This window comes from Galeopterus variegatus, unplaced genomic scaffold (genome assembly GCF_000696425.1).
Source record: "Galeopterus variegatus unplaced genomic scaffold, G_variegatus-3.0.2 Scaffold1083, whole genome shotgun sequence".
NCBI lineage: Eukaryota > Metazoa > Chordata > Mammalia > Dermoptera > Cynocephalidae > Galeopterus > Galeopterus variegatus.
Window position 1 is genome coordinate 209894 of NW_007727194.1, and position 12117 is coordinate 222010.

Here is a 12117-nt window from a genome sequence, read left to right on the forward strand (position 1 = left end):
TTTTGTAACTGTCTTATGTACACATCATGACAACTTAATTCTTAATTCTTGTCCCATTATCGGGCGCGCTTACTCACCTTATACTGACGCAGCAGATTCCTGCGATGGACGAAGGTTTTACTCTTTCATTTTCAGTGGTTGACCCTCCGATGTGCCATCTTCCTCACGGTGTCCCCCATGTCCATTGCCCCACGTTTGGGCACCAAAAATGTCCCGACCCGCGGGATATTCAACACAGACCTGGGGGGGGGTGGGAATGGGATGGAACAAGAGACGCAAGAAATTGAGACAAGACAGTATTCTGATCAAGTCTCGTTTATTAGCCAGAAGGTCACAGTTTATATAGACAGCAGGAGGGAATCAGCAGATGATTAAGTATGCAGATGGTTTACTGAGAAAACCACAGGGTGGGTTGTTCCGGTAAATGGAAAATTCTCATTATCTATGGCAAATTTTAAAATTACCTACACCCATAGTGCACAGGATAGGGAGGGACGGAAGATAACAGCTAACAAGGCTCTGAGGCCTCGAGGCAATAGCTGGGCGGGCTCTTTGGCTCTGGACAGGCAGGCAGGCTCTTAGGCAACAGCTGGGCTCTATGGCTCCGGACAGTTTTTAAAATTTGATCGGTTATAAGGAATTCCTCTAAATTAAATTTCGGTTTGCTTGTGTGAGGGTTCTGGGTATGGAAACAGGCTAATGGCTTCTTGCTTATTTTGCTTTAGCAAAGTATCACTGGGAAATGGAATTGGAAATGATGTACTGTCTAGCTCATCTGCAAAATCAAGCACAATATTCTGAATTATAACTGAGACAGCTCTAGTCGACCGTATTTTGTACCAATTTTCCAATCTTGATTATGTTCTCCCTTGTTTTCTCAGTTGCTTAGTTCACTAGCATTTTAAATGACTTAGGCAATTGAGGAAGATTCTATTTTCTTTGATAGATTGTTCTGTAATCTGGTAAGACTGTATTGTCATGAGATTTTTCCTTGTATTCAATCTGAAATCCCTGGCTCAATTTCATCATATTACATTAAATTACTCACTCAGGGAACTATCCTAAACAATTTGTCTCTATTCATGGTTTTGACATCCTTTACATAATTTAATTTATTTCACTTTCTCCCTTTCTTCCTCTCTTTCTCTGTGTTTCATTCTCTTTTTCTCTCTTCCTCTCTTTTTTTGATCTCATGTTTCGATTGATATTTGCCAGTATTTTTTATTATATATTTTCTGCTAAGATTGGAAAAAGACACTTAGCTAGGCAGTAGAGTGTCAGGATTTGGGGATGTGTTCACATCTACTTCCAGTGTCTTTTTGTTCTTTTTTATTCATTGCTGATGTTCAGTCTGGCGCTGCTACCCAGTAGGTAGTTACTAACTATTATAGTATTAAAATAATATTTTTAGTGTCTATTGAAATTTATTTTCCTCTTAACATGTTTCCCTCATATTTAGTTTAATTAGAATACATGTACTAAACAATTTTTTAATTGTTCACTAGCAGTCTTTCACAGTCTAACAGGTTTTTCTTATATTAAGATTCCTGTTACCAGCAGTTTGTATTTTTAGACTAGGGTTTTTTCCCCCCTCTCTCTCATTAAGGTAGTAAAAAGGATAAAGAAATAATTTAATGGGAGGATTTTGGGTAATTTCAACAGTTTATATTTTTGGTTTTATAGTTTTTTTCCTTTTATACAGAAAGAATGTAAATAATTAGCTACATTTTGTATCACTTAGAATTTCACCAGATTGTTTAGTTAAAATTATTTTTAGTTGTCTTAAAGATATTTTTAAAAATGCATGATTTCTTTGGTTGCAATGTCTATTTTTTTTGGTGGGTTTTCTCTGATCTCTTATTTATTTTCTGTAATTTTTCAAGCAGTATCATATTGTTTAAGAGTTAATATAGCTTAATGGTGGGCTTTAAAGTAAAATTGTCCTGGTTTGAATCCTGACTCCCAATTACTTTCTTTGTTATTTTGAATAGGTTTTTAATTTATCTTTATCTTAATATTTTCATGTGTAAAATGGGAATAATTACAGTAGCTCTTAGCTTAGTAGTTAGTGTTATATGATTACATATATTAGTATATGTAAAGTGCTTAGAATAGTGCCTGGCACATAGTAAGTCCTCAAATAATATTATTATTATTATTTGTTGTTATCATCACTATATCAGTCACTTTGGTTTATTAAAACTAAATAGATAAATTACCTTTTTTAATGTTAACTCTTGGCTTGCCTACAATTATTGTTTGTATTGGTACACTATTGGTTAACTAATTGTATTTATTTAGTGTTTTAAATATTTAGTTGATACTTTCATGAGAATGCAGTCTTTGTTCTGAAAATATTTTTGTTCCAAGGGTTTTCTTGTTATTCTGTTGTAGGAGTGTAGCTTTTGTGAAGACCCTCGCTTTGCTAGAACTGGAGTTTGCATCAGCTGTGATGCAGGGATGTGCAGGGCCTATTTCCATGTGACCTGTGCCCAGAAGGAAGGTCTGCTTTCAGAGGCAGCAGCAGAAGAGGTAGATTTATTTAAACCCTTAATTGGTGATTATGTTTATAAGACTTCTTATGACTCTATTATATACTGTAACAAGTATAAATCATAAAAGAAATTTAAAATTTATTTTTAACATTTTTGCCTAGATAACTGGTCTAAAACTTTAAAAGTAAATATCTATGAGTTTTGTCATTCTTAAAACTAGTCAGACTTCTGGAGAACAGGTTAAAATTTTTATTGGGAGATGTGACCAGTAAAATAAAAGATGATCCAGTGTGTTTTAAATCATTAAAATGTGAGCGTATTTTATATGGGAATCTGAATTTGTATTTGGGTAACCTTGCTTTTTTTTTCTCTAAATAAAATTATTACCCTGTCTTCAGTATCTTTGTTACTCTTTACCATTACTTGTAATTCCATAGTACTCCTGCCAGGCTTATTGGCTTTAAGTTAATCAATCAGTTGTTTTCAAAGTGTGTTTTGGGGACCTGTTAAGATTCTTTCAAGGAGTCTGAGGTTAAAATTCTTTTCAATAACAATATGAAAATGGTATTTACTTTTTAAAACTCTGTTCTCTCATGAGTAATAGTGGAGATTTCTAGAGATTCCATACAATATAACAGTATAACATATTGAATGGGGAAACAGTTTTGAGAATCCAGGTATCTTTTTTTATGTCAACTATCAACACATTTAAGAGATAAGCAGAAATGTAAAAAATGCCACTCTTCTCTAAATGTTGTAAATGGCTTAAATTATAGTTATTTAAATAAAAATGTATACTTATGTAATGGACTTATTCTTTAAAATAAATTAATGATTAATTTTAAAAGTTCTGTTTTAATTTCTAATATGGTGACTGTCTAAAAACATATAAACTCTTTGGGGTCCTCAGTAGTTTTTAAGAGTGTCTTGATCCTGAGAACAGGTTCAGTTGATTCTTTAAGCTCTTAATTTGAACAAATGTTTATTCAGTAGTTTTAACTGCATGTTTATGATGGCTTTATAGCAATGCCTAAGCCTTTTCTTGTTATGTTCCTTCTTTATTAGGTAAATTTTCAATATCAAATAAAAATGTTTATTGTGCTAGGCTTTTATCTTAGTACATTTATTTCATAGCCAGGAAACAAGTAAAGATAATCTGATGATGAAAATTTGTTGAGAAAAGTTTGAGAGGTATATTTTATGAATAAATGGATCTTATAGAATTATATTTTCAATATGTAAATCTGTTTTTGTTCCAATTTCTGATTCTGAGGAACAGTATTTTGATTGATCACTGAGCATTTCACAGCTACTGGGCAGACATAGAGGTATAATTGTACAATAGTGTTGTGTGGATTAGTCATGGCAACAGCTCAGGATGGTGGACACAAGTGCCTAGGGTCAATACCAGTAAGACTTAAAGGACCAGATAAATGGCAGGTAAATACCTGAAGCAGGGAATCTGTAGGTTAAGGTTAGTTGTCTACTTCTGGAAAACTTTGAGCTTTGCAGTCAGGAAGGTACCTTTGTAGCCATTTCTTTTAGAACTTGTTCAGAGCTTTGCCTTTTATACTGTGATAGTTTGGGTCCCTTTGCATAGAACCATATGCCATCCTTTTTGGGAAGACAGTAGCTAGTTAATTAACAAAAATATGTGAAGTAGCCAGATATGGAACAGTGTGATGTAATGGAGTCAGTAGTGATTTGGAGATTACGTCCCTCCATTTAAAGACATGCAAATTAAAATGAAACAAACAAAACATAATATTGTGCTAGGTAAGTAGTTTGCTGTCAGTTTGTGGTCAGTGTGTTTATATCTATGAGCTAATCTGGGGAAATTTACAGGTGTAATATTGTGAAAATGTGTATTTTTGGTCTTCACCCCCATCTCCTGATAAACAACTCTTAAAATCCCTAGAATCTCTGAAGTGATGAGTTCTTTCTGGAACTAATGATGGCTGGCAGTCCCTAGGCAGCTTCTAGATGGGGGCTGGTCACAGGAAAGACCAAGCTCCCCCAACTTCTGGGGAGTGGAGAACTGAAGGTTAAGCTGATCACCAGTAGCCAGTGATTTAATCAATCATGTCTCTTTAATGAAGCCTGCATAAAAACACAGAGCTTCTAGATAGCAGAAGCTGTGGAGATTTCTGGAGGGTGGCTCGCCCAGAGAGGGTATGGAAGCTCCGCACCCCTTCTCCCACACTTCCCTATACGCATTTCTTCATCTCTATCCTTTGTAATATCCTTTATAATAAACTAGTAAATGTTAGTACATGTTTCCTGAGTTCTTTGAGCTGCTCAGGGAAACTAATTGAACGAAAGTATTGGTTGTAGTAGTCAGAAGTGCCAGAGGCCTGAACTTGTGACTGGCATCTGAAGTGGGGGAGCCGTCTGGGGACTGAGCCCTCAACCTGTGGGATCTGATGCTATCACCAGACAGATAGTGTCGGAATTGAATTGGAGGACACCTCGCTGTGTCTGCTGAGAAATTGCTGGCTTGCTTGCCAGTGGGGAGAAATCTCTACACATTTGGTCATAGAAGTCTGTCTTCTGTTGTGATTGTTGTTGAGTAAGAGTATAGAGGAAAGACAGTGTATTTTTCCTATATTCACAGCAGGGAAATCCGAAATACACCAGAATTTAGAAATTGGGCCTGAGATGTCTTTCTTGCCTTTCTGTCTCCCTTGATTGACTATGTAGGAGCTGGATGTTAGAATAAAATGTGACTTTTCTCCTTATTCACTAGCTTGCTCAGTCTGTTTTTGGGGAAAATGCTTCAAAGCATATTTACATATGCTCCTGGTCTTTTGTTATAAATACTTGGAGAATTGGAAAATTATAAAGGTTTCTGAATAGTGTTTCAAAACCCAGGAATCAGTGAGGTTTGCTTTTGGTGGTAATCATGCTATTAAAATGAAGATCTTGGCTGTTTGTGTATTGTTGGACTTCTGTTCATTAGGATTCATGTAATGTAACAGCGCATTTTAAGTTAAGAAACAAATTTTAAATTAAAATAGATCTATTGTTTGTGAGCTTATCTTACCATCTATTTTAGTTTTATACTCTCTTTAGACATTCTTTAGGAAGCTTTTTTTTTTTTTTTAATTAGAGACTGACTTATCAACTTGGATTTTTTATATTCCCATGGCTGTTTTATACAGGCTGTAAAAGAAAGGTTGAAAAATAGAAAAACACTTCAGTTTTATCCAATAACAACATATACCTTGCCATATTTTTTATGACTTTTTATAGTCTTCTGACATAGTGCTTTATCTCATTGGTGACGATCCATTCGAAGTTTCTATTCTTTTTGACCTACTTTGCAAATATTACAGATTGCTTTAGGAAGAATAGTTAAACCATATTATTACACATGTCTTATTGAAGGGTATTCAAACCATATTATGACACAGCATATATTATTTTTAGAACTGAGCTATAGCACATATTCAGTTATTCTTACTGAAACTTATGTTATTATGTTTCCCATCATATTGTTAGTCTTAAGGTTACTTATATTCCAGCTAAAACGTGGAAGTTTCTTCAGTGATTAAATTACAATTTTACTACTATTAAATGTTGTTACACTCTGTTATGTAAAAGATTTTCTTTGAAACAATATAAGATTATTAAGGATTTTACTAATTTTTTCCACAACCTTTGACTTAATGGACTAAAGTTATTCATGAATTAAATTTTCAGGGCTCAAATTAGATCTTTGGCTCTTCAACTGAAACTTTAATATTGCTAAGAGAACCAGATGGGTAGGAATGGTCTCTTGGTGGATCAAATAATTTTGAATGAGTTTGTTGAGAGGTTACATTGCTTAAATTTAGACATTTTATATGGGAGTTTTAGTGACCTTTATGTGGCCATGTCAGACATTTGGCAATTTTTTAATTTTTTAGATTATTCTAGATTAACTCTATCATAGTTACTCAGACTATTTCTCTCACACTCCATGCCCTATCAGCTATATTTTCAGTATATTTCCAGAATATGTCTTCTTCCTTATTTAATTGCCACTATCCTAGTTCAAGTCATTTTTTTGTCACGTGGATTAATATAATAACTTCCTGTTTCTGCTCTTGCTTTTCTAGAGTAGAAGGTGGTAAATTTTTTTCTATAAAGAGCCAGATAGTAAATATTTTAGGTTTTGAGGGGCTATGGTTTGTGTCACACCTACTTACTTAACTTTGCCATCATAGTGTGAAAGCAGACACGGACCACACATAAATTAGTGAGCATGGCTGTGTTCCAATAAAACTTTATTAACAAGAAAGGAGAGATTTAACTCCAAAGTTATAGTTTGCCACCTTTCTTCTAGATAATAGAAGCTATTTTTAGCATAGTTAGCATGATTCCATTAAAATGTAAGTCAGATCTTTCTTTTGATCATTCCTTTGTCCATACCCTTTGACAAGAGTTTATTTGCTGTTTGTGATTAGCTGGATTAGTATTAGTGTTTTTTATATAAAATATAAAAAATATATAGATAATATTTTAGGTAAATATAAAGATATAAAGATAATATTTTCATGAGGGTTAAAGAAACTGCCATATATTTTAAAATAAATTTTAAAAATATAAAGTATAGGGGCTGGCCTGGTGGTACACTGGAGAGTGCGCTGCTTGAGAGCACGGCGGCGCTCCCGCCGAGGGTTCGGATCCCATGTGGAGACCAGTTCCCGCTCACTGGCTGAGCGCGGTGCGGGTGCAACACCGAGGGTTGCGATCCCGTTGCCAGTCAGTAAAAAAGACAAAAAAAAAAGGGGAAAAAAAAATATATATATATATAAAGTATATAAAAATGCTTAATATAAATTTAGATTTAGTTCACCTTCGTTTCAGATAGCCGTATTCTGCATACAGTATATATGAGTGGTTTAAGAATTGCCAGAATATAGGAATAAACAAACCAAAGTGCTTTTCTTATACTCTCACTTAACAATAATCAACACATAAAGAAGACTTTGTGACCAAGTATGTGTGGTGTTTACCCCACACACCACGCAAGCAGTTGATTTTGCAGCGGACACCAGCTGGGTGCCCTCCAATTCAATTCCAAAACTATCTACCTAAAGGTAGTGTCATATCCCACAGGTTAAGGGCTCAATCCCCAAGACTGCCCCCAGTTCAGACATCAGTTGTATGTTTGGGCCTCAGGAATTCTGACTGACCAGCTTCAAGTTGGGGTTCCCACAACGTCCTCTTTGGGTTCAGTTAATTTGCTAGAGTGGTCCACAGAACTCAGGGAAATACTTACAATTACCCACTTATTATAAAGGATATTACCTGAAGAGGTGCATGGGTGAAATATGGGGGAAGGGGTGCAGAGCTCCATGCCCTCCCTAGTTGTACCACCCTTCAGGAACCTACACATGTTCAGTTATTAGGAAGCTTTCTGAATCCAGTTTTTGGGGGTTTTCATGGGGGCTTCATTACATAGGCATGATTGACTAAATCATTGGCCATCTGTGATCAACTGAACCTTCAGCCTTTCTCCCCTCCCTAGTGGTTGGGGGTGGGTGAGACTGAAAGTCTCAGCCCTCTAATCCTGAATTGCTTTAGGTGACCAGTTCCCATCCAGAAGCTACCTAGGGACTGCCAGCCATCAGTCAACTCATTAACGTATAAAAAGACATCACTGGTGATTCTAAGGATTTTAGGAGTTGTATGCCAGGAAACTGGGATGAAGACCAAATATATATTTAACAGTATCACAAATTGATAAAAATCCTTCAGCCATAATCAACAGAGTGAAAAGGCAACCCACAGAACAGGAGGAAATATTTCAAATCATAAATCTGATAAGGTATTAATATCTAGACTATGTAGAAAACTCCTAAAACTTAAAAAAAACCCCAAACCAATTCAAAAATAGTCAAAGGACTTGAATAGATATTTCTCCAAAGAAGATAGATATATAAATGGCCAATATGCACAAGAAAAATGCTTAACATCACAAATCTTTAGAGAAATGCAAATCAGAACCACAATGAGATACCACCTCACACCCATCAGGATGGCTACTATCAAAAATACAGAAAGTAATAGGTGTTGATGTAGAGAAATTGGCATCCTAGTACACTGTTTGTGGGAATGTAAAATGGCATGGCTGATGTGGAAAACAGTATGGCAGTTTCTCAAAAAATTAGAAATAGAATTATCATATGATCCAGCAATCCCACTCTAGGTATACATCCTACAGAATTGAAAATAGGATCTCAAGGAGACATTTTGCACAGCCTATGTTCATGCAGCATTATTCATAATAGCCAAGAGGTGGAAGCAAACTAAATGTCCATCAGTGGATGAATAGATAAAGGAAATGTGGTATATACATATAATGGAATATTATTCAGCCTTAAAAAGAAAGGAAATTCTACATTATGCTGTATCATGGATGAATACTAAGTGAAATAAGCCAGTCACAAAAGGACAAATGCTTTATGATTCCACTTATATGTAGGGCTTAACGTAGTAAAAAATCATAGACAAGGTAGAATGGTGGTTACCACAGCCTGGGGAGAGGGCGGCATGGGGAGGAAGTTATTGTTTAATGGATGTAGAGTTTTAGTTTTACAAGATAAAAAAGTGTTATAGAAATAGATGGTAGTGATGGTTGTACAACATTATGAATGTATTTAATACTGCTGAACTGTACACTTAAAAATGGTTAAGATGACAAATTTTATGTTATGTGTATTTTACCACAATAAAAAAAAATTGAAAAAATACTTTAGTCATAAAAGTTAAGGGAAAATGAACGAGTGATGAATGTCAAATGGGGAAAAAGACCTTTACAAATGAGGTCAAGTTGAATTTAGATTCTCAGACAGAATCCAATTGAAAAATATCAAGAAAACTAAATTGGTTACCTTCAGTTTTTATAGAAAGAAATACTAAACAGCTATAGACATGGTTTTGTTTATGATACAGAAACATGTAAAGGACAAAATATATACATGGTCAAATTTATTTTTCTCTTTTGTTATATAGACGCCAGGCATCTGGATGTTGAATTTGCATTTAAATTTTTTATCTATAAAAGGTCCTAGAAATTTCAAGTATTGGCATAAGAAATGAACAATTTTAGTTCAAATATATTGTTTTTCTTTTTGTTCTTTATTGTTTGGGTTTTTCAGATTTGAATACAAGACTCCTTAAGAAATAAACTACAACTTGTAGGATAAACAGTCATAAAATGTCTTCAAGGCACAGCAGTTGAGGGATGCCAGAGATATACCTCATCAAACATTTGTGGGACATGAATATAGCAGTCACTATTGTATTCATGTTCTAAACCCAGTTAGACTGTGTTAAGGAGTGACCTAAACTTTGTTTAGAAACAGTGAAATTTTTATTTACAAGTAGGCTCATAATACTTAGAGAAATTAATCAGTCATTATGATCGAGGGCCTATGTATATATACAAGGGACTGAGCTAGCTATTGTTGTGAAGGAGTCTGTCAGGGAACATAAAAGCAGCTTTAAGGCACAATATCCATCTAGGTGGGGATAAATGGTAAACAGTGTATTAAACAACCATACAAGATGGCATTAAAAATGTCACAAGTGCCTAATATGGACAGAAAGTGATATAAATAGAGAAAGGAGAAGATTTCCTGGGAGAATCAGAAATTTTAGCTCGAGTTTTTGGCTTGCCTTTCTCTTATCTTTAGCTAGTCAAAGTTTGCAAATTAATGTGTTTTAATGTTGTTCATTCACCGTATTTACTCAACAGTCATATCGACCTGTTATGTGTTGGGCATTGAAATATACCCTATAAAGATAGCAGTGAACAAAACAGACAAATGATGTGCTCTTAAGGAAGCTTATATTTGAGTGGCAGGGGGTGAGAGGACAGATTATGAAAAAAACAGCTGTGCATGTGTGTGTATTAATGTAGTCTCCTGCTTACATTTTTGTATTTTATTTTTATAACCATATGAAGTAATTATTATTAAACCCCATTTTACTAATGAGGTAACTGAGGCCCAAAGATGTTAAGCAACTTACTTGAAGTCACACAGCTAGTGGAGCCAGTATTTGTATCTAGGTTTTTATATCTCCAAATTCTGTGATCTTAAACACAGTTCTATACTGTGACATTTGTGGATATCACACTACAGAATTGGCTTATATGCTTTTTTTAATGTTAAGGACCCATTACATTTTTTTCTTTTTAAATAAAAAATATACCATTAGGCTATTATCATGACAGATGGCTGCTTGAAGTTTTAGAGGTAAGGGGGTGTCTAGCTCTCTTAATCTTGTTCATGACGCCAATTGTAAAGCTAGGCGACCACACTAGTTGTTGGTAGGGCTCTTTTACCTGCCAGTAATCCTGCACCAACTGGGCCGATTGTTGCACTAGGGCTGAGTCTAGAGCTCCCATACCCATTCAAGTTCATTCACAGACTGGGTCACAAACCCTTCATACGCCAGTCTGGGTCACCAGACCCCTTCACGCAGGTCTGTGAGCTAGGTAACCAGCCAAAAGGTCCTTGGAGCCATAGGTTGGAAAGCATGGTTGCTCTGGGTGGACACCTGAGGCTGATGCCCGCCTGCCTGCTTTACCAAACTCTCTCTCTCTCTCTTTGCTTACAGAGGATGCTGAACCACACCCAACTGGACCCAAGGCAAGGGCCCTGACCAAACCATTCTATTTTCCCAGCAGAGGGATATCTAAATTTTTTTATTGATAGTGCCTGGTCTTAATCTATTTTTGTCTTAGGTGGAATTGGTCTATGCCTTGCTAGTCAGTTAGAAATGCCCCACTTATCTGTATAGGTTAGTCCTATGGTTTTGGGATATGTTGTGCAATATTAATTTATGTATGCATAACTTTAATATTTAATGACCATTTCTACCTGACATTATTAATATCTTATTTGTTTTAAACAGTGATTTTAAAAAAAAAATACACATATACCCAAATAATACATAAGATTTCATTTCAGTAGTTTTAAATCCACAAGGCCCTTGAAAGAAAAAAATTAACTTGAAAGCTGGTAATTTGGAGTTGATTACAGGATTAAGTTTCTAAAGTAGTAATCTTTATTATTATTTATAAAAATTGCTTTTATAATTTATTATAGAAGTAACCAACACTAGGGGATTTTTAAAAAAAGAAACACCAGTTTTTTGTGTTAGGTTTTTTCTGACCCCTGGAGTAAAAATGTTCACTTTTTTCTTCCCTCTTTTTTGTATAGGATATAGCAGATCCATTTTTTGCTTATTGTAAGCAACATGCAGATAGATTAGACAGAAAATGGAAGAGAAAAAACTACTTGGCTCTACAGTCTTATTGTAAAATGTCTTTGCAAGAGAGAGAGAAACAACTATCACCAGAAGCAGAGGTATGGGATTCATGCCAAATATCTTTTTTTTTTTAAGTTACGTATTTCGGATCTCACGTGTGTTTGCCAATGGCATATGAAGTATAATTATGAAATTTGGTTAGTTACCTAAGAAGTGGATTGTGATTAAAGTAAATGGTGAATACAGTTTGTGGCTAAATGCTTTACTCCTTATCTAGTAAACAGAGCAGCCATTTATAAAGTACATTTCCACATTGGAAAATGTAGCTGAGAGGAAATTATTCTATCTGTGCAGT

At 35.0% G+C, this 12117-nt stretch overlaps 1 protein-coding gene across 8 annotated transcripts in view; it reads left to right on the forward strand.

The window, feature by feature from the left end:
- The window catches only part of PHF14 (PHD finger protein 14), a 172764-nt gene that overhangs the window by 45023 nt on the left and 115624 nt on the right, over nucleotides 1-12117 (forward strand). For all 8 annotated transcript variants that reach the window (XR_550639.1, XR_550640.1, XM_008574666.1 and 5 more), the window contains 2 exons: nucleotides 2395-2532; nucleotides 11714-11860. Coding sequence is in view for 6 of the 8 variants with exons in the window: in XM_008574666.1 (XP_008572888.1) it covers nucleotides 2395-2532; nucleotides 11714-11860 (285 nt within the window). In the remaining 2 variants the exon portion in view is untranslated. The remainder of the gene's footprint in view (nucleotides 1-2394; nucleotides 2533-11713; nucleotides 11861-12117) is intronic.